At 49.4% G+C, this 28,000-nt stretch overlaps 1 protein-coding gene across 2 annotated transcripts; it reads left to right on the top strand.

Annotated features, from left to right (window-relative positions):
• Positions 1 to 45: 45 nt before the first annotated feature.
• LOC132822828 (large ribosomal subunit protein P1-like) lies at positions 46 to 28,000 on the top strand. Of its 2 annotated transcripts, none has more exons than XM_060836186.1 (4): positions 46 to 144; positions 20,843 to 20,917; positions 23,237 to 23,360; positions 26,733 to 28,000. In XM_060836186.1, the coding sequence occupies exons 1-4, from the start codon at positions 73 to 75 to the stop codon at positions 26,810 to 26,812; spliced, it is 351 nt and encodes a 116-aa protein (XP_060692169.1). In that variant the 5' UTR covers positions 46 to 72; the 3' UTR covers positions 26,813 to 28,000. The 2 variants fall into 2 exon arrangements, with proteins under 2 accessions (XP_060692169.1, XP_060692171.1); XM_060836188.1 differs by lacking the exon at positions 46 to 144 and adding an exon at positions 18,578 to 18,889.

Raw genomic sequence — 28,000 nt, forward strand, 5'->3', positions numbered from 1 at the left:
GCAGTCCGGCCGGTCGTCGGAGCACGGGACATTCGTTCCGAGGAGGCTGAGCTGCTGAAGACGGACGGCGCCATGGCTTCCGAGTCCGAGCTGGCGTGTATCTACAGCGCGCTGATCCTGTTCGACGATGAGGTGTCCATCACCGTGAGTGAGGCAGGGAGGGGCTGAGGGAGCGCCGCACTGTCGCGGGGTCAGTGCTGAGGGAGTGCCGCACTGTCGGAGGGTCAGTGCTGAGGGAGCGCCGCCCTGTCGGAGGGTCAGCGCTGAGGGAGCGCCGCCCTGTCGGAGGGTCAGCGCTGAGGGAGCGCCGCCCTGTCGCGGGGTCAGCGCTGAGGGAGCGCCGCCCTGTCGCGGGGTCAGCGCTGAGGGAGCGCCGCACTGTCGGAGGGTCAGCGCTGAGGGAGCGCCGCCCTGTCGCGGGGTCAGCGCTGAGGGAGCGCCGCCCTGTCGCGGGGTCAGCGCTGAGGGAGCGCCGCACTGTCGGAGGGTCAGCGCTGAGGGAGCGCCGCCCTGTCGGAGGGTCAGCGCTGAGGGAGCGCCGCACTGTCGGAGGGTCAGCGCTGAGGGAGCGCCGCACTGTCGGAGGGTCAGCGCTGAGGGAGCGCCGCCCTGTCGCGGGGTCAGCGCTGAGGGAGCGCCGCCCTGTCGCGGGGTCAGCGCTGAGGGAGCGCCGCCCTGTCGCGGGGTCAGCGCTGAGGGAGTGCCGCACTGTCGCGGGGTCAGCGCTGAGGGAGCGCCGCACTGTCGCGGGGTCAGCGCTGAGGGAGCGCCGCACTGTCGGAGGGTCAGCGCTGAGGGAGCGCCGCACTGTCGGAGGGTCAGCGCTGAGGGAGCGCCGCACTGTCGGAGGGTCAGCGCTGAGGGAGCGCCGCCCTGTCGGAGGGTCAGCGCTGAGGGAGCGCCGCCCTGTCGCGGGGTCAGCGCTGAGGGAGCGCCGCCCTGTCGCGGGGTCAGCGCTGAGGGAGCGCCGCCCTGTCGCGGGGTCAGCGCTGAGGGAGCGCCGCCCTGTCGCGGGGTCAGCGCTGAGGGAGCGCCGCCCTGTCGCGGGGTCAGCGCTGAGGGAGCGCCGCCCTGTCGCGGGGTCAGCGCTGAGGGAGCGCCGCCCTGTCGCGGGGTCGGCGCTGAGGGAGCGCCGCCCTGTCGCGGGGTCGGCGCTGAGGGAGCGCCGCCCTGTCGCGGGGTCGGCGCTGAGGGAGCGCCGCCCTGTCGCGGGGTCGGCGCTGAGGGAGCGCCGCCCTGTCGCGGGGTCGGCGCTGAGGGAGCGCCGCCCTGTCGCGGGGTCGGCGCTGAGGGAGCGCCGCCCTGTCGCGGGGTCGGCGCTGAGGGAGCGCCGCCCTGTCGCGGGGTCGGCGCTGAGGGAGCGCCGCCCTGTCGCGGGGTCGGCGCTGAGGGAGCGCCGCCCTGTCGCGGGGTCGGCGCTGAGGGAGCGCCGCCCTGTCGCGGGGTCGGCGCTGAGGGAGCGCCGCCCTGTCGCGGGGTCGGCGCTGAGGGAGCGCCGCCCTGTCGCGGGGTCGGCGCTGAGGGAGCGCCGCCCTGTCGCGGGGTCAGCGCTGAGGGGGCGCCGCCCTGTCGCGGGGTCAGCGCTGAGGGAGCGCCGCACTGTCGCGGGGTCAGCGCTGAGGGGGCGCCGCACTGTCGCGGGGTCAGCGCTGAGGGAGCGCCGCACTGTCGCGGGGTCAGCGCTGAGGGGGCGCCGCACTGTCGCGGGGTCAGCGCTGAGGGAGCGCCGCACTGTCGCGGGGTCAGCGCTGAGGGGGCGCCGCACTGTCGCGGGGTCAGTGCTGAGGGAGCGCCGCACTGTCGCGGGGTCAGCGCTGAGGGAGCGCCGCACTGTCGCGGGGTCAGCGCTGAGGGGGTGCCGCACTGTCGCGGGGTCAGCGCTGAGGGAGCGCCGCACTGTCGCGGGGTCAGCGCTGAGGGAGCGCCGCACTGTCGCGGGGTCAGCGCTGAGGGAGCGCCGCACTGTCGCGGGGTCAGCGCTGAGGGAGCGCCGCCCTGTCGGAGGGTCAGCGCTGAGGGAGCGCCGCACTGTCGCGGGGTCAGCGCTGAGGGAGCGCCGCACTGTCGGAGGGTCAGCGCTGAGGGAGCGCCGCACTGTCGGAGGGTCAGCGCTGAGGGAGCGCCGCACTGTCGGAGGGTCAGCGCTGAGGGAGCGCCGCACTGTCGGAGGGTCAGCGCTGAGGGAGCGCCGCACTGTCGGAGGGTCAGCGCTGAGGGAGCGCCGCACTGTCGGAGGGTCGGCGCTGAGGGAGCGCCGCCCTGTCGCGGGGTCGGCGCTGAGGGAGCGCCGCCCTGTCGCGGGGTCGGCGCTGAGGGAGCGCCGCCCTGTCGCGGGGTCGGCGCTGAGGGAGCGCCGCCCTGTCGCGGGGTCGGCGCTGAGGGAGCGCCGCCCTGTCGCGGGGTCGGCGCTGAGGGAGCGCCGCCCTGTCGCGGGGTCGGCGCTGAGGGAGCGCCGCCCTGTCGCGGGGTCGGCGCTGAGGGAGCGCCGCCCTGTCGGAGGGTCGGCGCTGAGGGAGCGCCGCCCTGTCGGAGGGTCAGCGCTGAGGGAGCGCCGCCCTGTCGGAGGGTCAGCGCTGAGGGAGCGCCGCACTGTCGGAGGGTCAGCGCTGAGGGAGCATGCTGCATTCTGTACGGGATGATCCCGGATCTCAGATCTATGCTGATGTGTTCACACTGTACCGTGGGATCTCCCGTGTTTTCATGAAAGAGTAGACAGGAACAAAAACAGGAATTGCTGGTGAAGCTCAGCAGGTCTAAAAGCATCTGCTGCTGCCAGACATCCTGAGCTTTTCCAGCAATTTCTGTCTTTATTTCGGATTTACAGCATCTGCGATTCTTTTGGCTTTTAGCTCTGTTAACATATCTGAAAGATGGCATCACTGACTGTGCTGCACTCCCTCAGTCCTGCCCTGGTTTATAAGGTCAGGTCCGACAGTGGTCCTCCACTCCCACAGCCTGTTAACACTGTTGGCTGGACCACTACCACTGAGCTGTGGCTAGTCCCTGAAAACTTCCTGAATTTGCAGAGATGGTGATGAGTGGGACATCAATTTACAATTATGGGTGTAGGTTTGCTCGCTGAGATGGAAGGTTCATTTTCAGACGTTTTGTCACCAAACTAGATAACATCTCCAATGAGGTCCTAATTAACAGAAGTCTCTGATTTTTCCCTGGCTTTTGCCTGGGGCCTTGTCATAGAGTCATAGAGATGTACAGCATCGAAACAGGCCCTTTGGTCCAACTCGTCCATGCCAACCAGAAATCCCAACCTAATCTAGTCCCATTTGCCAGCACTTGGCCCATATCTTTCTAAACCCTACCTCTTCATGTACCCGTTCAGATGCCTTTTAATTTTTGCAATTGTATCAGCCTCCACCACTTCCCCAGGCAGCTCATTCCATACATGCACCACCCACTGTGTGAAAAGTTAAAAGGTCCCTTTTAACTCTTTCCCCTCTCACCCTAAACCTACACCCTCTAGTTCTGGGCATAGGTGACTCCCCCACCTCAGGGTAAAGCCCTTGTCTATTTATCCCGTCCATGCCCCTCATGATTTTATAAACCTCCTAAGGTCACCGCTCAGCCTCCAACACTCCAGGGAAAACAGCCCCAGCCTGTTCAGCCAGTCCCCATAGCTCATACCCTCCAACCCTGGCAACATCCTTGTAAATCTTTTCTGAACCCTTTCAAGTTTCACAACATCTTTTCAATGGGAGGGATCGGGACGCTTCAAAAGTGATTTGAGAGCTCATTTTCCAACAAATGAAAAGAGCTGGTTACCTGTCACATTCTGGGACGGTTTTTTTGATGAATTGAAGACGGAAGGATTTTAATGTAATTTATCTTCATTGATTTTGATTTAGTTGAACTAAGTTTAAACATTTTGAAAACAAAGATTGAAATTAAGAAATAATGAGGCTCTGGTCAAAGGACCGCTTTGAACTAGTATTCTTTTTATTCATTCACGGGATTTGGGACTTATTAGCTGGGCCAGCATTTCTTATCCATCAATAATTGCCCAGAGGGTCATTTAAGAGTCAACCACATTGCCCCATTAACACTTCGGCAGAGGAGGAACTGGAGAGAATGCTCAAGGGAGCAAATGGCCTAATCTTGTACATACTACTTATTGTTGATAGCGTTCTTGATATAGTCCAAAGGTAGGTAAAGAAACACCTTTCTGAGGAAGAGTACTTTTGGACTCAAGACGTTAACTCTGTTTCCTTCTGCACTGATGCTGTCAAACCTACTGAGTTTCTCCAGCACTTTCAGTTTCCATATCAGATTTCCAACAACAACAAGATGTTTTGAGTTTGGATGTGGGTGGGAAAGTGCTCACCAATAGGGCAATTGCTGGTTTGAATGGCAGCTCAAGCAACCAATCCTCAGATAGTGAGAAGTCTGGAGGGACTGGGATGTCAGAGGTTAAACATCTGATTTCCGGCATCTCTAACAGAGAAAGAAAGAGAGAGTTACAGTCGGTGAAACCTGAGAAAGGGAGAGAGAAACAGGAACTAATAATTCCATCCTGCATTGTAGAGTTGACTAGATTCTGAAATGACAGTAATTGGAGGTGTTTTGTTTTTATTCCTGACACACCATGTGACATGACTCCATGGTACGACTCCTTTGGCTATAAGTTCTGTGAGCATGATCTTAACCTCAACAACCAACTAATGAAGCAGGGCTCTAACAGCTAGTGCTTCCAAATAAACCTTTTGGACTCTAACTTGGTGTTGTGTGACTTTTAACTTTGCCCACCACAGTCCAACACCGGCTCCCCCAAGACGTAAGAAATAGTTCACTTTAAAGATTGTCCCAGTGATTTGGATATTAATCATTTTTTTTAGAAAACAGCTTGTTAGAGCATAAGAAGAACATAAGAACCAGGAGCGGGAGTAGGCCGTCTGGCCCTTCGAGTCTGCTCCGACACTCAATAAGATCATGTCTGATTTTTTTTCATGGACTCAGCTCCACTTACCCGCATTTTCACCATCTCCCTTAATTCCTTTATTTTTCAAGAAAGTATCTACTTGAGGAAGAGTCACCGGACCTGAAACGTTAACTCTGATTTCACAGATTCGGCCACCGTGCTGAGCTTTTCCAACAACTTCTGATTTTGCTTCATTTATATAACAACTTTTATGATTCCAGGATCTCTCAGACTTCACAACCAATGAAGTGTGGTCACTATTGTGATGTAGGTAGCACAGAGCCAATTTGGGCAAATCCCAGAAACAGCAACATGACACCGAGAGGCAATTTGTTGGTGACCGGGATTGAAGAATAAACCTCAATCAGGGTACCGGGAAACCTCCCCTGTTCGGCCTTGAGCACTTGCCACAAGATCCTTGACCTCTGCCTCAGCGTAACGCCAGTGCCTCCAGCAGTGCAGCACTCTCCTGCACCTCAAGTGTTTAGAATTTTTGCTCCAGTCTTGAGTGGGATTTGAGTCCATTATCTCCTGACTCAGAGGTGAGATTGCCACCCACTGACCTGCACTGACTAGTATTGTAACACTTCAAGGGATGAAGCAATCATACATTGCCCTCAACGCATTGCGCTATCCATTGAAACGAATGAGGCTGCCTCATCTTCAGCAGCAGATGTGTCGATTTTATTTGTGGGCGGCACAGTGGTTAGCACTGCTGCCTCACAGCGCCGGAGACCCGGGTTCATTTCCCGACTCAGGCGACTGACTGTGTGGAGTTTGCATGTTCTCCCCGTATCTGCGTGGGTTTCCTCCAGGTGCTCCGGTTTCCTCCCACAGTCCAAAGATGTGCAGGTCAGGTGAATTGGCCATTCCAAATTGCCCATAGTGTTAGGTAAAGGGGTAATGTAGGGGTAATGGGTGGGTTGCGCTTCGGCGGGTCAGTGTGGACTTGTTGGGCCGAAGGGCCTGTTTCCACACTGTAAGTAATCTAATCTAATCTAATCTAATCTATTTAGTGCTGGTAGATTGGGGAGTCGAGGAACTGTGCAGAGCTGGGGATATGATTTGGAGATGCCGGTGTTGGACCAGTGTGTACAAAGTTAAAAATCACACAACCCCAGGTTATAGTCGTGGGGAGATGGGGATAATCCTGCATCAGCAGCAAGTCTCTGCACCTTTTTGTCTATTTCTTTTCATGAATTCAGCTTGTCCCTGCCTGGATCATTCACAATTTTCATAACCTGTCTCATGTTCAAGGCTTCACGTTTTCTCTTTAAATGAAAGGCAAATCTTTTATAAGCTTGTGCCTGTCTGACACCACAATCCACAGCATTAAATGAAGAATAACATCAAGAAAGATTGACAGAATGGAACATCAGAAACAGTCTGAACTGACCGGGTGTAATGATTCTTTGAGAATGCTTGACAGTGGGTCTAGTAGGTGGATTCTACAGATGGGAGGTTGCCCTTTGTGATTGTCCGGGCTGAGTTCACCACCCTCTGTAACCGTCTCCGGTCTTGAATGGAACAGTTGGGTAAAGTTTGTTTTTATTAAGGGTGATGAATGGAGTGAGATCACGGCTGACCTTTTGTAATGGAATGATAGAGCAGGCTTGAATGGCCTCTTACTATACCAATGTTCAAGACACCCAACCCACCGAAATCTCTACTAGTATGGCAAAATGTCACAGATATTTTACCAGATAGGGAGGGCTTGCCTTCTGAGGAAAAGTTGAATAAGTTTGTGAGAAGATTTGTAGCTCGGGTGCTCGTTGTTGTGGTTCTGTTCGCCGAGCTGGGAATTTGTGTTGCAGACGTTTCGTCCCCTGTCTAGGTGACATCCTCAGTGCTTGGGAGCCTCCTGTGAAGCACTTCTGTGATGTTTCCTCCGGCATTTATAGTGGTTTGTCTCTGCCGCTTCCGGTTGTCAGTTGCTGTCCACTGCAGTGGTCGGTATATTGGGTCCAGGTCGATGTGTTTGTTGATAGAATCTGTGGATGAGTGCCATGCCTCTAGGAATTCCCTGGCTGTTCTCTGTTTGGCTTGTCCTATAATAGTAGTGTTGTCCCAATCAAACTCATGTTGCTTGTCATCTGAGAATTCACCACAAAGGTATACAGGAAAGCCACACACACAGACCAAGTCCTGAACTACGAAAGCAACCACCCCAACCCACACAAAAGAAGTTGCGTCAGGACGCTGTTCAAAAGGGCCACCACACACTGCAGTACACCAGAACTGCAAAAAGAGGAAGAAGAACACCTATACAATGTATTCGCCAAAAACGGATACCCGCGCAATTTCATCAACAGATGCCTAAGGGAAAGACAACGGAACGAGGACATGCCGCAACCCAAAGGACTGGCCACACTACCGTACATCAGGAGCATTTCTGAACTGACAGCCAGACTACTGCGACCACTAGGACTCATAACAGCGCACAAACCAACAGCCACGCTCAGACAACAACTCACCAGGATGAAGGACCCGATACCCAGCATGAGCAAAACCAACGTAGTGTACAAAATCCCATGCAAGGTCTGCACAAAACACTACATAGGACAAACAGGAATTCAGCTAACGGTCCGTATCCATGAACACCAACTAGCCACGAAACGACACGACCAGCTATCCTTTGTAGCCACACACGCAGATGACAAGCAATGTGAGTTCGACTGGGACAACACTACTATTATAGGACAAGCCAAGCAGGGAACAGCCAGGGAACCCCTAGAGGCATGGCACTCATCCACAGATTCAATCAATCAGCACATCGACCTGGACCCAAAATACTGGCCACTGCAGCGGACAGCTGGAACTGATAACCGGAAGCGGCAGAGACAAACCACTATAAATGCCAGAGGAAACATCACAGAAGCGCTTCACAGGAGGCTCCCAAGCACTGAGGGTGTCACCTAGACAGGGGACGAAACGTCTGCAACACAAATTCCCAGCTCGGCGAACAGAACCACAACATTGAGTTTGTACTCATTGGAATTTAGAAGAATGAGAGGAGACCTAAGATTCTTGGGAAACTTGATGGGTCGGTGCTGTAAGGTTGTGTTCCCTTGTGGCAGAGTCTCAGACGAGAGGGTTTAACCTCAGAATAAAGGGTCAGCTGTTTCACATAGAGATGAGGAAGGAGTTCTTCCCTCAGGTGATAGTGACTCTGAGAGATTCTTTATCATAAGGCCTGTCAAGGCGGTCATTGAGCATTTTGAAAACCATGGTATGTTGATTTTTTTTTATCAGGAAGAGAATTGAGGATTATGGGGAAAGGCAGGAAGATAGAATTAACAATGATCAGCTCAGCAACATTCTACAGGAATGGGGAAACAGACTTGATGGGCTGAATGGTCTACTTCTATTCCAACGTTTTATGTTCTTATTAAATCTCTACTGCTGAGGCAAAATATGATGAATACTGGTAACCTGGGAATATTCCACCGGTCAAAGTGTATCTTTTGAAAAGGGAATTCAGATTTAACATTTCAGATCTGAAGGCAGTATAAATGAATAGTCACAAATTTAAAATGCCAATCCGATCCCTCTTTCTCCCTCTGTCTCCCTCTTTCTCCCTCTTTCTCCCTCTTTCTCCCTCTTTCTCCCTCTTTCTCTCCCTCTCCCTCTTTCTCTCTCTCTCCCTCTCCCTCTCTGTTGCTGACACATCTGCTGAGTATCACCAGCATTTTCTGTTTTTTCACCCAGTTTCTCCCCACTGGGTGGCAGTCTATACCATTGATTGTCAATGCAGAATTGAATAACTTAAGATGCATTCAAATCTGTGTTTCTAAGTGTATGAAGCTGCTGTTTAATGGAAGCGATGATGTGAGGTGCTGGACTGATGTGACAAAGTCAGAAGTCACAAAACACGTTCAAGTTCAAATTGTTTATTTGAAATCACAAGCTTTCGGAGTGCTGCTCCTTTGTCAGGTATCTCCGAAAGCTTGTGTTGGACTATAACCTGGCGTTGTTTAATGGAAAGCTGTAAAAGAGGGAACTGGTGGCCTATTTGACTTCAAAAGGAATCACAGCCAAGTCTTGTGCTGTTGACTGTTTATCTCTGAGATGGGAGGTTATGTTTCAGCTGTATGTGGCATTAGTGAAACCACATCTGGAGTACTGTGTACAGCTCTGATCACTGTCCTTGCAGAAGGATGGTAATGCATTGGAAGCAGTTCAGAGAAGGTTTCTTACTAGAAGACTAATACTAGGAATTAGCAGATTGCCTTATGAGGAAAGGCTCGACAGATTAGGCCAGTGTCCTCTGGCGTTTAGTAGAATCAAAGGTGACTTAATTGATACTAAGATCCTGAGGGGCTTTGATTGGCTGGATGTGGAAAGGATGGTTCCTCCTGTGTGAGAACCGAAAACTTAGGGTCAGTTTAAAATTAGGGCCCCCTCCCCCCATGTAAAATGAAGATGGAAAAACCATATTTGCCTTTGAAAGTGGTGAGTCATAGGAACGCCCTTCTCCAAAAGGCTGCGGATGCAAAACCCGAAAATATTTTGAAGCTAGAGGTAAGGGTTATTGGTTCATACAGGAGTGTAAAGTTGAGGTTAAAATCAGGTCAGCCATGGTCTTATCGAATGGGGGAGCAGGCTCAAAGGGCTGAGTGGCCTCTTGTTCCTTGTTCACCTCAGGAGTGTCAACCCTAACCAGGGTTTATATATTCTCCTTACCCCAGTATCCATGGTTAATAAATTCAATTTTTGCCCTTACTACTGCTCCAAATGTTTATTAAGTGCCCCAGGAAGATGATTTGATTCATTATCGTCACATGTACTGTGACACAGTGTAAAGTATTGTTTTGCCTGACAAATCATACCTCGTAAGTAAATCAGTGTAACAGAACGGAATGCAGAACACAGTGTTACAGCGACAGGGAGGGTACAGAGATATGAAAGGTTTGTTGGGTAATCCAGGATGGAGGATGGGAAAAATTTCTGGCTGTAACAGGCTACTCCTTTTTTTTTGAGGTATTTTAGGTGCTGGAGGTGATTTCCTTGAATTCCAGGAGCAGCAATTATTGTTTTATATGCTGTTGCATTGTTTTGGAAGAAAACAAGTCAAAACAAGTTTTAAAAGGGAGAAGAGCAGACAAAGGAAGCACATGGGGAGGTCAGTGCAGGAGAGAGAGAGAGGGGGAGAGAGAGAGAGAGAGAAACCTACATTGCTCCCTGACACAGCAGTGAACCTGTGCAGTTACTGCCTTTGCTGTTTGAATTCAAGTATCGCTGGACATCGGAGTGCATCCTGGAAAATTAACAAACAGTAAAATTCACAACTAACCTTGGAGGAACCTGTTTAGGAGAGGTCACAGCACGGAAACAGATAAGTGTGGCTTTACAGTAACTCTAGTGAGTAGAATGGGTTCTTTCTTGATTATATGTTTTATTGAGGTATGACTCTTGATTTAACTTAAAAATATAAGCCATAAGTATCAAGTTAGCCTGGAGACGTGTTTTGTAAAGGGATAAGACAGTGCTATTTTCTGGATCTGTAGATTGTGAAGGAGCAAAAATGGCCTTTAGTAGAGTGATTTGCTCTTGTCAGATGTGGGAGTTTAGGGAGTGTTTACGTGTTAGAGGATTATATCTGCAATAAATGCCATTGGTTGTGAATCCTGTGAGATCAAATGGATCGGTTGGTGAGACAGTTAGAGGCAATGATGAATTTACAAGAGCAAGGGGGTGTGATGGATGACAGATATAGAAATGGAGAAAAGTTGCAGATACAGTCACATACATGGGTTACCTCCAGGAAAGGTAGACAGTTAGTGCAGGAGTCTTCAGTGGCTATCCCCATTTCAAACAAGTATGTTGTTTTCAAAAATGTAGGGGGTGATGGATTCTCGGGAGTGTAGCAAGAACAAACAAGTTTCTGGTATAGAGACTGGCTCTAATGCAATGAGGGGGTATGTCGAGTTCCAAGAGATCAATTGTGTTTGGGGACTCTCTAGTCAGAGGCACAGACAGGTTTCTGTGGCCAGCAGCAAAAAATCAAAATAGTATGTTGCCTCCCTGGTGCCAGGATTAAGGATATCTCCGAGAGGGTGCAAAATGTACTCGAGGGGAAGAGGGACCAGCAGGAGATCATTGTACACATTGGAACCAATGACATAGGAAGGTAAAAGGATAAGATTCTGAAGGGAGAATATAGAGAATTATAGACAGAAATTTAAAAAGGAGATTCTCAAGAGGAGTAATATCTGGATTACTCCCGCTGCTATGAGCTAGTGAGGGCAGGAATAGGAGGATGGAGCAGATGAATGCATGGCTGAGGAGCTGGTGTACAGGAGAAGGATTTACATGTTTGGATCATTGGAATCTCTTCTGGGATAGAAGTGAACTGGAGGAGAAAGTGAGGTCTGCAGATGCTGGAGATCAGAGCTGAAAATGTGTTGCTGGAAAAGCGCAACAGGTCAGGCAGCATCCAAGGAGCAGAAGAGTCGACGTTTCAGACATGAGCCCTTCTTCGTGAAGAAGGGCTCAAGCCCGAAACGTTGACTCTCCTGCTCCTTAGAAGCGACCTGTACAAAAAGGATGGGTTGCACCTGAATTGGAAGGGGACTAATATACAGGCAGGGAGATTTACTAAAGCTGTTTGGGAGGATTTAAACTAGTAAGGTAGCGTGGGTGGCACCCAGGGAGATAGTGAGGAAAGAGATCAGTCTGAGACTGATACAGTTGAGAAAAGAAGCGAATCAAACAGTCAGGACAGGCAGGGACAAAGCAGAGAACAAGGGAGGACTGATAAATTAAACTGCATTTATTTCAATGCAAGGGGCCTAACAGGGAAGGCAGATGAACTCAGGGCATGGTTAGGAACATGGGACTGGGATATCATAGCAATTACGGAAACGTGGCTCAGGGATGGGCAGGACTGGCAGCTTAATGTTCCAGGATACAAATGCTACAGAAAGGATAGAAAGGGAGGTAAGAGAGGAGGGGGAGTGGTGTTTTTGATAAGGGATAGCATTACAGCTGTACTGAGGGAGGATATTCCCGGAACTACATCCAGGGAAGTTATTTGGGTTGAACTGAGAAATAAAAAAAGGGGTGATCACCTTATTGGGATTGTATTATAGACCCCCCAATAGCCAGAGGGAAATTGAGAAACAGATTTGTAAGGAAATCTCAGTTACCTGTAAGAATACAAGGTTTGTGCGAAGATTTGTAGCTCGGGTGCTCATTGTTGTGATTCTGTTCGCCGAGCTGGAAGTTTTTGTTGCAAACGTTTCGTCTCCTGGCTAGGCGACATCATCAGTGCTCTGGAGCCTCCTGCGAAGCGCTTCTTTGATGTTTCTTCCGGCATTTATAGTGGTCTGTCCTTGCCGCTTCCGGGTGTCAGTTTCAGCTGTCCACTGTAGTGGTTGGTATATTGGGTCCAGGTCGATGTGTTTGTTGATGGAGTTTGTGGATGAATGTGGATGTAATGTAGTTTACAAAATACCATGCAAGGACTGCACAAAACACTATATAGGACAAACAGGAAGACAGCTAACAATCCGCATACATGAACATCAACTAGCCACGAAACGACACGACCAGCTATCCCTAGTAGCCACACACGCAGACAACAAGCAACATGAATTCGACTGGGAAAACACTACTATCATAGGGCAAGCCAGACAGAGAACAGCCAGGGAATTCCTAGAGGCATGGCATTCATCCACAAACTCCATCAACAAACACATCGACCTGGACCCAATATACCAATCACTACAGCGGACAGCTGAAACTGACACCTGGAAGCGGCAAGGACAGACCACTATAAATACCGGAAGAAACATCAAAGAAGCGCTTCGCAGGAGGCTCCAGAGCACTGATGATATCGCCTAGCCAGGGGACGAAACGTTTGCAACAAAAACTTCCAGTTCGGCGAACAAAACCACAACACCTGTAAGAATAATACGGTGGTAGGGGATTTTAACTTTCCAAACATAGACTGGGACTGCCATAGTGTTAAGGGTTTAGATGGAGAGGAATTTGTTAAGCATGGACAAGAATTTTTCTGATTCAGTATGTGGATGTACCTACTAGAGAAGGTGCAAAACTTGACCTACTCTTGGGAAATAAGGCAGGGCAGGTGACTGAGGTGTCAGTGGGGGAGTATTTTGGGGCCAGCGACCATAATTCTATTAGTTTTAAAATAGTGATGAAACAGGTTAGACCAGATCTAAAAGTTGAAGTTCTAAATTGGAGGAAGGCTAATTTTGATGATATTAGGCAAGAACTTTCAAAAGCTGATTGGGGGCAGATGTTCACAGGTAAAGGGATGACTGGAAAATGGGAAGCCTTTAGAAATGAGATAGCAAGAGTCTAGAGAGAGTATATTCCTGTTGGGGGAAAGGGAAGGCTGGTAGGTATAGGGAATGTTGGATGACTAAAGAAATTGAGGGTTTGGTTAAGAAAAAGAAGGAATCGTATAGACAGGATAGATCGAGTGAATCCTTAGAGTATACTCCTACTGCCTTTATACTGTAAGAGGGAGATCAGGAGGGCAAAAAGAGGACATGAGATAGCTTGGCACATAGTGTTAAGGAGAATCCAAAGGGTTTTTACAAATATATTAAGGACAAAAGGATAACGAGGGAGAGAATAATGCCCCTCAAAGATCAGCACGGTGGCCTTTGTGTGGAACTGCAGGAGATGGGGAGATACTAAACTAGTATTTTGCATCAGTGTATACTGTGGAAAAGGACATGAAGATATAGAATGTTGGGAAATAGATGGTGACATCTTGAAAAATGTGAAAAGTGTTGGATGTTGTGAAATGCATAAAAGTGGATAAATCCCCAGGATCTGATCAGATGTATCCAAGAACTCTGTGAGAAGCTAGAGAAGTGATTTCTGGACCCCTTTGTATCATCGATAGTCACAGGCGAGGTGCCAGAAAACTGGGAGTTGGCTAACGTGGTGCCACTGTTTAAAAAATGTGGTAAGGACAAGCCAGGGAACTATAGACCAGTGAGCCTGACGTTGGTGGTGGGCAAGTTGTTGGAGGGAATCCTGAAGGAAGGATGTACATGTATTTGGAAAGGCAAGGACTGATTTGGGATAATCAGCATGGCTTTGTGTGTGGGAAATCCAGTCTCACAAACTTGATTGAGTTTTTGAAGAAGTAACAAAGAGGATTGATGAGGACAGAGCAGTGATGAGGGTGATGTATATGGACTTCAGTAAGGCATTCGACAAGGTTCCCCATGGGAGACCGATTAGCAAGGTTAGATCTCACGAAATACAGGAAGAACTAGCCATTTGGATACAGAACTGGCTCAAAGGTAGAAGACAGAGGGTGAGGGTTGATTTTCAGACTGGAGACCTGTGACCAGTGGAGTGCCCAATGATCGTTGCTGGGTCCACTACTTTTCTTCATTTATATAAATGATTTGGATGTGAACATAAGAGGTATAGTTAGTAAGTTTGCAAATTACACCAAAATTGGAGGTGTAGTGGACAGCAAGAAGGTTACCTCAGATTACAATGGGATCTTGATCAGATGGGCCAATGGGCTGAGAATTGGCAGATGGAGTTTAATTTAGATAAATGTGAGGTGCTGCATTTTGGGAAAGCAAATCTTAACAGGACTTATACACTTAATGGTAAGGTCCTGGGGCGTGTTGCTGAACAAAGAGACCTTGGGAGTGCAGGTTCATAGCTCCTTGAAGTTGCAGGTAGGTAGGATAGTGAAGATATGCTTTCCTTTTATTGGACAGAGTATTGAGTACAGAAGTTGGGAGGTCATGTTGCGGCTGTACAGGACATTGGAATATTGCGTGCAATTCTGGTCTCCTTCTTATTGGAAGCATGTTGCAAAACTTGAAAAGGTTCAGAAAAGATTTACAAGGATTCTGCCAGGGAGAGGTTGAATAGACTAGGGCTGTTTTCCCTGGAGTGTCGGAGGCTGAGGGGTGACCTTAGAGGTTTATAAAATCATGGGGGAGTCAAGAACTAGAGGGCATAGGTTTAGGATGAGAGGGAAAGGATATAAAAGAGACCTAAGGAGCAACATTTTCACATAGAGGGTGATATGTGTATGGAATGAGCTACCAGAGGAAGTGGTGGAGGCTGGTACAATTGAATGGGTATATGAATAGGAAGGGTTTGGAGGGATATGGGCCGGGTACTGGCAGGTTGGACTAGATTAGCTCTCTTCCTCCCTCTACAAGGATTTCAGTGAGTCCCTCTCTCACTGCACCCCCCAGGTCATCTCCTCTGCACAGAAGCTCTTCAGCCACGTTCTTCCACCTATCCCACCTCCATCGCCCCTCCCCCTAGTCCCTCCTCCCTACCTTTTATCTCAGCCTGCTTGGCTCTCTCTCTCTTATTCCTGATGAAGGGCTTATGCTCGAAACGTCGAATTCTCTATTCCTGGGATGCTGCCTGGCCTGCTGTGCTTTGACCAGCAACACATTTGCAGTTGGGATATCTGGTCAGCATGGACGGGTTGGACCGAAGGGTTTGTTTCCATGTTGTACGTCTCTATCTGGCTGATAACAGCAGAGAAGTTTTTCCTGAATCTATTGGTATATGTTTTCTATCTTTTGCCCTGGGGAAGAGGGGTGGGAAGGGTCTTTGATGTTGGCTGCAGTGAGAAGTGTAGATGGGGCCGGTGGATGGAAGGCTGGTTTGTGTGATGGACTGGGCTGTGTTCACACCTCTCGGTAATTTCTTGCAGCATCAGGTACAGCAGTTGCCAGACCAAGCTGTGATACACCCGGATAGGATGCTTTCTGTGGTGCATCGATAAAAATTGATGATTCGTTGTTGACAGGGTGAATTTCCTTTTGCCTTTTGAGGAAGTAGAGACATCAGTGTGCTTTCTTGACTGTAGCATCAATGTGCATGGACCAGGACAGATTGTGGGTGATATTTATTTCAAAGGAACTTGATGCTGTCGACCACCTCCACCTCAGCACCAGTGATACAGACAGGGACATGTCCTGCAGCCTGCTTCAAAGGACTGGCACCTTCATTTTGCTGACGTTGGTGGAGAGATTTATTTTACCCCATGCTGTCTATCTCTTTCCTGTACTCTGTCTCATCATTGTTTGAGATCCAACCCAGTACAATGGTGATGTCATTGAATGTTGTTAATGGACTTTGAGCTGAATTTGGCCACACGGTTGTGAGTGTATAAGGAGTACAGTAAGGGGTTGAGTATGCAGCCTGCAGGACACCTCTGTTGATGATTATGGTGGGGATGTTGTCATCTATCCTTACTGATTGCAGTCTGTGGGTCAGGAAGTTGAGAGGGAGGAGCAGAATCCAAAGTCTCAAGAGTTTGGAGATTAGATTAGATTCCCTACAGTATGGAAACAGGCCCTTCGGCCCAACCAAATTGCCCATAGTGTTAGGTAGGGGGTAAATGTAGGGGTATGGGTGGGTTGCGCTTCGGCGGGTCGGTGTGGACTTGTTGGGCTGAAGGGCCTGTTTCCACACTAAATAATCTAATCTAATCAGTTCATTCCGACCCACTTCCCTCTGACTAATGCACCTAACACAATGGGTAATTTACTATGGCCAATTCACCTGACCTGCACATCTTTGGACTGTGGGAGGAAACTGGAGCACCCGGAGGAAACCCACGCAGACTCAGGGAGAATGTGCAAACTCCACACAGACAGTTGCCCGAGGCTGGAATCAAACCAGAGACCTTGGTGCTGTGAGGCAGCAGTGCTAACCACTGAGACACCATGCTGCCCACAGATGAGTTTGGTTTCCCACTGTTGGCGGTGGTTTTCCAGGATATTTCAAATGCAATTAAGAGAAACCATCTTAGTGTTAGCCTGGAATCGTGTATAAGCCTAGCATGGCCAAGAGCATAGGTTTCCAGCTCAAAGTGAACAGGGTGCGTTTTTAATGACAGTCTGACAGATTTGTTGTCTATTGTATGAGCACCTGCCATTGTTTTACTCCCAGATCATTTTCAGATGAATTAAGACTCAAGATGGAAGCTTGAACTGCAATCCTGTTGGTTTCTTACCTCATAACCTAACTCATACACTGCCATGCTCTTCAGACTTGACTAAATGCCACATCACACACAAGCACCTGCACACCCTTGCACCCCACCCCAGACCCCCCCCACACCTCTCCCACACACAAACACCAATCTACCTTCCCCATAGCATCATGTGATGATCAGATGTGTTCAACAGCAGCAGAAACAAAAATTAGAATCCTAGGCCACAAATGCAATGCATTTTGAAAGGATTATCACAATCATTTTACATATTTGCAAAAGAAAGCTACATGAGAAACTCTTTATTGTAACGTGAAAGTGTTAACAATGCCTTCAAAATGCTGCAGGCTGGCTCTCTCAATAGCTCCCCAACCTCTGATAGTTGTTTTTCTGTCTGATTGTCCTCCCATTTGATCTACGCTAAAGGATTAGCGGAGTTGCAGTTTTTATTTTTCAATTTGCTGAGATTAGACTTACTGTAGAGGAATGTGAGTAATTAGAACCTGTTTCCTTCTGAAGGTGCTGACCTCTGTTCAGACAGTGTCACTGCCCCTCAACAAGTGACCATCACTGTGTACATATGAAGTACTGAGTCATGCAGGTAGCTCAGTGACTGAGCTTGAGTTTGATATTGCACATTAACCATCACCCGTACACAGACATGCCGCAAGTAATAGAACACTCATTGGTCACTGAAATGCAGGTTGCTACCTCTTGCTGTCACTCATGACTACATTCTCAGCCTGTCGCTCCCCATTTGCTCACTCTCTGTCTCTCCCTTCTGCTTGCCTCTGACTGTGCCCTCAGTCTCTTGCAGCCCTCTTTCCTCTGGTCACCCGATCCCACCTTTCCCTCCTCCCTGCCAAGTTCAATTAATGGACTGACCGGGGATGAAACCGAGAGATTCCCTCAAATTCAATGTGAGTTTGAATTGTAAATTGCCAGTGAATGTCCTCTAGGTATCAGGAAGCAGGGGCAGCCGGCAAAGTGGTCAATGTCAAGGCTTTGACAAACACAACGGGCAATATGTACAAAGCAAGATCCCAATCTTTGGTGCATTTGTTCTTTGGGACATTTACTAACGTTAAACATGTTGCAGAATTTCAAGTTTTATTTATAATTCAAACAGGTAAATTGAAGATAAAATTGGACAGTCTTATGAAAGATAGTAGAAGGGGTATGAGTGTAAGAGCACATCAGGTACCACATGCATACAAATCATATACATAAAGAGTCGGAGGGGGGAGGGTTAATGCTGAGGGAGTGCCACACTGTCAGAGGGTCAGCGCTGAGGCACTGTCGGAGGGTCAATGCTGAGGGAACGCCGCACTCTTGGTGCGTACATGCTTAATAGAGTGATGAAGGCACTATATAGCTCTTAATTTTTGTTATTCTTTCCCTGCAAGACAGTAGCTCAGTGTGAAAGCTTATTCAGAAACTAGTCAGCCTTGTAAGCCCTGTGATCTGTCTACTTTCACTTCACAAAGCCATTTCCTGTTTCAAAGTGTGGTCGGGATTGTAACCGAGAAATTGAAGCATCACTTGTGTGCGGGGAAATGGCGCTGTATACATTGATGATAACTGTGTTCTTCATGGCTACTATGTCCCTTCAAAACCTATGCCCTCTTCTTCTAATCGGCACCAAGATTGGGTTGATGAAAATAATGGGTCAGTGCCGAAACTGCTCCAGGGAAAGCTGCTTCCGGCTTTATCTGAACAACAAGTTATCATTATCCAGTCGCAATGCTGTCTGAAGCTGTACTGTCCAATGGAAGCTCAAAGAGCTCCTAAGCACTTGGCTGGCTCATAAAAGCAGGTAGACCTCCCTTTTCAATTCAGGAAATGTCTGCACCTTCCAGCTTTCCGTATAATCCATAAACATAAATATCTGTTCCATCAAAATCCCAAACCAGCAAACCTGGTGCTGAGAGGCAGCAGTGCTAATCACTGAGCCACCGCGCCTTGGAGAGGAATTTGCAATGTTGGTGAGTGATTGCAGTGCATCTTGAAAATGGTACACTGCTGCAACTATGCATCAGTGATGGAGGGGGATGAAGGTACTAGCAGGAAACATGCCGTCAATGGGCTGCTTAGTTCGGAATGGGGGTGGGCCTAAGCCTGGACATCGCTCAGGCATTGTTGCCGGAGGCTGTGGACTGGTTATTTATTAGAGGAATCATGAAAGGAGTGGAACTCTGTGCAATTAACAAACATCCCAGGGACCTGGGTTTGATTCCACCATCAAAGGAACTGTCTGTGTGGAGTTTGCACATCTTCCCCGTGGCTGTGTGGGTTTCTTTCCACAGTCCAAAAGATGTGTAGGTTAGGTGGATTGGCCATGGGAAATGCAAGGGTGGGTCTGGGCAGGATCTTGTACTGAGAGTCAGGGTGGACTCGATGGGCTGAATGGCCTGCTTCCACACTGTACAAAGTCTATGAAACCACACTGTATGCTTTGTTGAAAGTATATTGCTATTTCTTCATTGTGGCTGGGTCATTTGTTTGGAACCCCCTCATTCAAATACTGTAGCAGTTCCAAAAGCCACTGACCAACTTCTCTGGGAAAGTGGTGATCTATATTAAATACACAGCTGCCAATAATGTCTGGATTCTAAGAATGAAAGCTTCTCCTTTCTGGTCAGATACTTGAGGAGGGATGGTGATCTCATTAAAAAAAATACAATATTCAGAGCCCTACGAAGCCTAAGCCTGCTCTCTCATTAGAGAGCGATGACTGGGGGTGGTTTAACCCTCTAGTCTGCACTCCTGAGTGGTGTTATCACTGGACTATGATCCAGAGACCTAGGGAATGTTTGGGGAACCTGGATTCAAGTCCCACCACGGCAGATGGTGCAATGAGATCAGATTCCCTACAGTGTGCAAACAGGCCCTTCGGCCCAACAAGTCCACACCGACCCTCCGAAGAGTAATCCACCCAGACCCATTTCCCTCTGACTAATGCATCTAGCACTGAGCAATTTAGCATGGCCAATTCACCTGGCCTGCACATCTTTGGATTGTGGGAGGAAACTGGAGCACCCAGAGGAAACCCACGCAGACACTAGGAGAACGTGCAAACTCCCCATAGATAGTCGCCTGAGGCTGGAATTGAACCCGGGTCCCTGGTGTTGTGAGGCAACAGTGCTAACCACTGAGCCACTGTGCCGCCCCAAACATTGTGCCCCATGTGAGGGTCAAACTCGAGACCTTCAGATTATGAGACTGACGTGAGGCCTACTACGCTAACGAGGTGCTAAATTGAATTCAATTTTTTTAAGATCTGGAATGAAGAGTCTAATGATGACCATGAATACATTGTTAATTGTTGAAAAATCCCATCTGGTTCGTTAATGTCCTTTAAACTGCCATCCTTACCTGGCCTGGCCTACATGTGATTCCAGACTCACAGCAATGTGGTTGACTCTTAACTGCCCTCTGGGCAATTAGGGATGGGAATAAATGCTGCCTGACCAGTGATGCCATCATCTCATGAATGAATAAAGAAGAAAAATCCTCAGGCAGTTCAGGAATTGAACCCTCGCTGTTGATGTCACTTTGACTAGCCAACTGATCTCATTAAGGTGTTTAAGATATTTGACGAATCTAACAGGATGGATAGAAACTATTTTCTCTGGTGGGAGAATCCAGATCAAGAGACTTAGTCATGGAATTAGAACTGGATCACTTTGGAATTGTACCGTGTTGACCAAGTGTAACGTGGAACCAACAGAAGTGGCGAGGAAATAGCGGAGTCTCGTATGGACGAGGGAGTCAGCGGCACAGAATTTGGAGGTGGAGATGGAATCGAGTGATGTTATGGAGATGGACACAGAAGAACACTGAACCTTTAGGTTCCAGGGAACTGGGAAACTCCGATATTCCGCTTCTTAAATCTTGGCAGGTTTTTGCTTCATCGGTTTTCCCTGTTCTTTTCACAGGAGGACAAGCTGAATGCTTTGATCAAAGCAGCAGGTGTTACAGTGGAACCGTTCTGGCCAAGTCTGTTTGCAAAGGTATTGCGCTGGAAAATTCACTAATTATTTGTCGACCTGTAGAAACTTGCACTCTTTAAACCAAAAACTTAACATGAGCGGGGCGGGGGGGAGATTACAACTTTCTCAAGGGGTCAGGGACCAATCAAACCAATTCAAAATAACTGGAGTCAAAAAGCAAGAACTCTGACTGAAGAGTGGTTCAGGATGTTCATCAGTGATCATAGAATTTAAATCTAAAAATTGTATTTTTTATCTAGTTCTATTTTTTTGAAAAAAAAGGATGATCTCCATGCTGGGAATTGAAAGTAAAATTAAGATTGAGACCTAACGGACTGCATGCAAAGGTCTATCTCTTTACAATGTCTGACACTGTGCTGTTAAAGAGGTAATACAAGGATTGGAGGCTGAGTTTGATGTCAAGGACATGGAGACTAGAACACTGTCCCTTGGTGGTCAGCAGCATTCCCATCGCTGAATCCTCTCTAGCAATGTCCTAGACTAGCAAATGAACTGGGCCATCTGTGTAACCACAGTGACTACACCACTGTTTCAGAGGCTGGGGATTCTATGGCGAGTAACTCATCTCCTGACTCCCCAAAGTCTGTCACCAGCTCCAGGACACAAGTCAGGAGTGTGATGGAACACTCTCCAATGGCCTGGATGCAACAACATGGAGAAGTTCATCCAAGGCAAAGCAACTGCACCCAACCACGACCTTCAAGACTTACAAGCTCCACCACCAACACTCAGTTGTAGCAGTGAATGCTGACCTGAAATGGGACAATCCTGATCTTTTCCCCTTATATAGTGGGCAGGCTTTGGGGAGTCAGGTCAGGAGTTGCACACTAGGAGGATTCTTTCTGGTCAGCTCTTGTAGCCACATTGCTACCGAATTTCTGGTCAATGGTAACCCCCAGACTATAGATAGTGATGAGGATTAAGTGACGTTAATGTCATTAAATGTCACAGGGTAATGTTTGGTGTTCTCTTGTTGGAGATGGTCATTGCCTGGCACTTGTAGTGTAACTCACAAATGTTACTTGCCTCATGCCAGTTCAAACCTGGATACTGCCTTGGTCAAGCTGCACTTGAACATGAAATGCTTCAGTATCTGAGGAGTGGCCAATGGTGCTGAGCATTGTGCAATCATCAGTGAGCATCCCTACTCCTGATGTTATGATGAAGGAATGATCATTGATGAAGCAGCTGGAGATATTTGGGCCTAGCATCCCACCCCCAGGACCTCCTGCACAGCTGTGATGACTGACCTACAACAATCACAGCCATTTTCCCATGTACCAGGTATGATGCCAGCCAGCAGAGATTTCCCACGATTCTCATTGACTCTAATTTTGCTCGGGCTCCTTGATGCCACACTCGGTTGAATGCAGCCTTGATGTCAAGGGCTGTCACTCTCCCCTCCCCTCCCCTCTGGAATTCAGCTCTTCTCTCCATGTTTGAATCAAGGCTGGACTGAGGTCAGGAGCTGAGGGAAGTGAAAGGAGCCACAGTGGCAGGAGGCTTAGAAGGAATTATCCAGTAACCTGGATCGGTTGGGATGAATGGCCTGTTTCTGGGCAGTAGGTTGTGTATAAAATTGGGAAGTACCAGAAGCACATAACTCCTCACAGACTTCATAAACGGACGAGCTGTGGGTGTGACGGAATAGTGAAACAGAGGATTCTCCGCTTGTGTGGTCTCCCAGATCCGCGGTGGGATCCCGTGTCCGTCCTGTGCCCGATCCGCGGTGGGATCCCGTGTGCGGCCTGTGCCCGATCCGCGGTGGGATCCCGTGTGCGGCCTGTGCCCGATCCGCGGTGGGATCCCGTGTGCGGCCTGTGCCCGATCCGCGGTGGGATCCCATGTGCTGTGATCCCGTGTGCGGCCTGTGCCTGGTCCGCGGTGGGATCCCGTGTGCGGCCTGTGCCTGATCCGCGGTGGGATCCCGTGTGCGGCCTGTGCCTGATCCGCGGTGGGATCCCATGTGCTGTGATCCCGTGTGCAGTCTGTGCCTGATCCGCGGTGGGATCCCGTGTGCGGCCTGTGCCTGATCCGCGGTGGGATCCCATGTGCTGTGATCCCGTGTGCGGCCTGTGCCTGATCCGCGGTGGAATCCCGTGTGCGGCCTGTGCCTGATCCGCGGTGGGATCCCGTGTGCGGTCTGTGCCCGATCCGCGGTGGGATCCCATGTGCTATGATCCCGTGTGCAGTCTGTGCCCGATCCGCAGTGAGATCCCATGTGCTGTGATCCCGTGTGCGGTCTGTGCCCAATCCGCGGTGGGATCCTGCCTGATCAGATTTGCATTAATGGAGTTGTGTATTTCCATGTCCCTGCAGGCCCTGAGCAATGTGAACATCGCGAACCTGATCTGTAACATTGGGGCTGGAGGCCCTTTAGCCCTGGGTACATCCACCTCTGGTGGGACAGCAGCAGCTGGGGGTGCTGCAGCAGCCACTGACGGTAAGGGGGGGGGGGTAATTAGGGATGGGCAATAGCTGTTGACCTTGCCAAAGTGACACAAACCACATGACGGAGTGAAAATGGAACTGTAATTCATGGAAGCATTCTCATTGTAGATTCATACAGCACGGAAACAGACCCTTCGGCCCAACCAGTCTATGCTGACCATAATCCCAAACTAAACTCATCCCACCTGCTTGCACTGGCCCATATCCCTCCAAACATTTCCTCTTCATGAACTTATCCAAATGTTTCTCAAACATTATAACTGTAGCTGCATCCACCACTTCCTCTGACAGTTCATTCCACGCATGAAATCTGTTTAAAGAAAAATGCCCCTCATGTCTTTTTTAAATCTTTCTCCCCTCACCTTAAAAGTATGCCCCTTAGTCTTGAAATCCCCCACCCTAGGGAAAAGACATTTGCCTCATCCATACCCCTCATGGTTCTACAAACCTCCATAAGATCACCCCTCAACCTCCTACACAGGTGGAATAATTCCCAGCCTATCCAGTCTCTCTTTATAACTCAAACCCTCCATGCCTGGAAACATTTTGGTAAATCTCTTCGGAATTCTCTCTCGTGCAAATGTGAACATTGGGTGCCAGTAGCAGTTTGTTGGGCAGCACTTTCTCTCCTCAGGAGGACTGAGTTCAAGTCCTACTCCAGAAATGAGACCATCAAATCCAGACTGACATTTGGAATGCAGTATTAAGGCAACACCATTAGAGGGTCAGTGCTGAAGCAGTGCTGTGCGATTAGAGGGACGGTCCTGGATGGCCTTGCATTAACGGATGGGCAGGACTGAGGGAGCTGCTGGCTGAACATGTGTTAGGGACTCCTGGTCCTATCAACCCCCTCAGCTGGATTTCATTGATCCCACAGCAGTATTACAAAGAAAAGTAGCAAAGTTCTTCTCTGATCAGCGTTCATCCCCAAATCGACATCACTAAAACAGATTCTCTGCCACACTGATGGAAGCTTGCCGTGTGCAAATTAGCTTCCATGTTCCCTGACATTCCAGCATTGTTGATGGTCGCAAAGTATTTCATAGAATCCCTACAGAGCGGAAACAGGCCCTTCGATCCAACCAGTCCACACTGACCCTCCGAAGAGTAACCCACCCACATCCGTCCCCCTACCCTATTACTCCACATTTACCCCTGACTAATACACCTAACCTACACATCCCTGAACACCATGGCCAATTTAGCATGGCCAAATCACTTAACCTGCACATCTTTGGATTGTGGGAGGAAACCGGAGCATCCGGAGGAAACCCACGCAGACACGGGGAGAATGTGCAAACTCCACACAGACTCTGTCACCCGAGGCTGGAATTGAACCTGGGTCCCTGGTGCCATGAGGCAGCTGTGGTAACCACTGAGTCACCGTGCTGCGCAACTTCATTGGCTGTGAAAAGTTTTGTGGCATTCTGAAGTTGTGTTAGGTGCTATAAAAATGCCTGTATAAAAGTTCTTCCTTTCCAGCATTGAGTGCCCAGTTGTCCAGTACCACAAGCTGAAAACACCCATCTGCCTCAGGCAACAGGCCTTTGTAATATGTAAATGAGCCCAGCGATATGTGATATAGTAGGCAGGTTCCACCCAGCTACAACTGGGAATCCAATTAAGGAGGAACTTGCTGATCAGTTTACAAGAGGCCAGGAAGGATTGTAGGGCTTGCAGGGTTAGACAAGGGAAAGGCAGCACGGTTGTTCCTGATGACAGCAAAGTCCTGAACCACTGGTCACCTGCTAAGGATGCTGGGATGAGATGACAAGAACTGTTTTCACCTAGAGATTGGGGAGCCTGTGGAATTCTCTGCCACGGAAAGAAGTTGAGGATATAACGTCCAATGGTTTCAAGAAGGAGTTAGATGTAGTTCTTAGGGCCAAAGGGATCAAAGGTGGTGGGGGAACAGTGGGAGCAGGGGACTGAGTTGGATGATCAGCCATGATCATCTTGAATAGTGGAGCAAGCTCAAAGGGCTGAATGGCCGCCTGCTGCTGCTGTTTTTTCAATATTTATATGAATAAACCCCTGTCAGACCTGGAGCTGCCATTCTCTGGTCACCTTGGCTCTTAGGAGTGACAGTCTGGAGTCCTGACTGTGTGCCAGTGTGCACTCATCTGGCATCAGCCCCATTTGTAATATTAACACGCTGCCAATCAGTTATCTCTCTCTCTCCCCCTCTCTTTCTTGCCCCCTCCGTCTCTCTCTTTTTTTCTCTCATTTACTTTTTCTCTCTCTCACTGCCCCCTAATCTCTCCCCCTCCTTTCTCACCCTCTTTCCTCTCTCACCCCCCCTCGCGCTCTCTCCCCCCCCCTCGCGCTCTCTCCCCCCCCCCTCGCGCTCTCTCCCCCCCCTCGCGCTCTCTCCCCCCCCTCGCGCTCTCCTCCCCCCTCGCGCTCTCTCCCCCCCCCTCGCGCTCTCTCCCCCCCCTCGCGCTCTCCCCCCCCCTCGCGCTCTCTCCCGCCCCCTCTCGCTCTCTCCCGCCCCCTCTCGCTCTCTCCCCCCCCTCGCGCTCTCTCGCCCACCTCTCGCGCTCTCTCCCCCCTCCTCTCGCGCTCTCTCCCCCCCCTCGCGCTCTCTCCCCCCCCCGCTCGCGCTCTCTCCCCCCCCTCGCGCTCTCTCCTCCCCCCTCGCGCTCTCTCGCCCCCCTCGCGCTCTCTCGCCCCCCTCGCGCTCTCTCGCCCCCCTCGCGCTCTCTCGCCCCCCCTCGCGCTCTCTCCCCCCCCTCGCGCTCTCTCGCCCCCCTCGCGCTCTCTCCCCCCCCCGCGCTCTCTCCCCCCCCCGCGCTCTCTCCCCCCCCCGCGCTCTCTCCCCCCCCCCCGCGCTCTCTCCCCCCCACGCTCTCTTTTCCTCCCCTCGCCCTCTTCCCCTCCCCTCGCTCTCTTCCCTCCCCTCGCCCTCTCTCTCCCTCCCCCTCCCCCCTCGCTCTCTCTCTCTCCTTCACTCCTTCACTCCCTCTCGCTTACCCTCTCCCTCGCTCCCTTTCTCCTTTATTCCCTCTCCTTTATTCCCTGTCCTCCTTTCACTCCCTCTCTCCCTCTCCCTTGCTCCTTCGATTCATGATCATCTTCGTCCTCATCTCAATCCAAAACCAACTATTACGATGGTCTCTGTCACCTCCTGGACTCCCTTTGAAAGGCCCGAGAGGGTCAATGAGGAATTTTGTTCCGTATTAACCTTGACTTTTCTGCCTTTTCAAAGGGGTTAGATAATTGGTGGGAAGCAGGTACCAAGACCGCGTTTGTCACCAAGTTGCAGTGAGTGAGTGGATGTGCCAGCTGTGCTCCGTTTCTTTCTGTCTTCGGCACAGTAGCTGTGTTATTGCTATCCAAGATAACCTCTATTTCATCTTCACAGCTGAAGAGAAGAAGGCTGAGGTTAAGGAGGAATCAGACGAATCTGATGAAGACATGGGGTTTGGGCTGTTTGATGATTAGTCTGTGTAATCCTTGCACGCGTTTTTCTTGAAGAACTTCCTATAACTAGCAAGAGAAACAACCAACCCCCATGCCAGAATAGAGCTTACAAAATGGATGGAAAAGGTGAAGGGAGGCACATTTAGTCATTTCCTGGATAAATTAGTGTCCAGTTGGATTTAATCTTCAATTAACTAAATACCTTTGTATGAGGCATTCCAAGTTCCATTTGAGACCCATCTGAAACTAGTCTCGACCCTGTACATCTGAGTCTGCTCTCTGTAACAATCACACCATGTATCTACACTGACCTAAGGCAGCCTTGGCTGTGATTTGGGAGTTGGAACTTCCTGTTTCTGCATGTGGCTCTTGCACTACTGACCTGCTATCACATGTAACCTCTGACATCAGCTTCCTCAAAACCAGTGACTATCACTTCCCTCGCCTCACCTCCGCATTTTAAAATAATGCAGGAGATTGGAACATTGGGGTTTTAGATTGAGAGAGGGGTAGAGGGGGGATGCAGAGACAGTATAGTATAATACCATCCCTCCACTCTCACCCCGCAAAATGCACTATTCCACAGTCGGAACATCTGGGGCAGTGTAAGCTGCACCATTTTATTATTAATTGCACTGCTTGAGCTTTTATATAATTTTATTGTTCTTAAGACCTTAAATTAATTTATAATAGTAATATAAGGTGACTTCCATTTGAAAATGTTGCACTGAGAATGCCTGCTTTATGCATCATCTTGAACTATATCCTTGCACCTATCTATAAGGAAGCAAGGGGCACTTTGCATTCTTTTTCTGATGTTGCACTTACGAACTTAAAATCACTGTGGTTTATCTTTTTATTCCTTAAATGACGCCATTGCCTGCAGAAGCATCTCCTGGGAGGTTCTGCCAGCTTTTACAAAGCTCCGGTACAAACCATCTCTTAGCACCTGTTCTAATCATTGCTGCACTTTATCCTCACACTCTCACCCATTCCAGGGGTTGAACCCTTTCAAATATAATTCCAAGAAATAGTAAGTATGTCTCCTTTTTGAAAGGCAAAAAATTATTCAGTTTTGGAAATTAGGTGAAAGATGTTGTTGTAATATTTTCCATTGTGCTCATGGTCTCCTGAATGTAAGAAATTAAATCCAAATGTTGTTACTGAAAATGTGTGCAATCCTGTATTACAAATGTGTATGGAAATAAA

The sequence above is a fragment of the Hemiscyllium ocellatum genome, chromosome 15, assembly GCF_020745735.1.
Source record: "Hemiscyllium ocellatum isolate sHemOce1 chromosome 15, sHemOce1.pat.X.cur, whole genome shotgun sequence".
Classification (NCBI taxonomy): Eukaryota; Metazoa; Chordata; class Chondrichthyes; order Orectolobiformes; family Hemiscylliidae; genus Hemiscyllium; species Hemiscyllium ocellatum.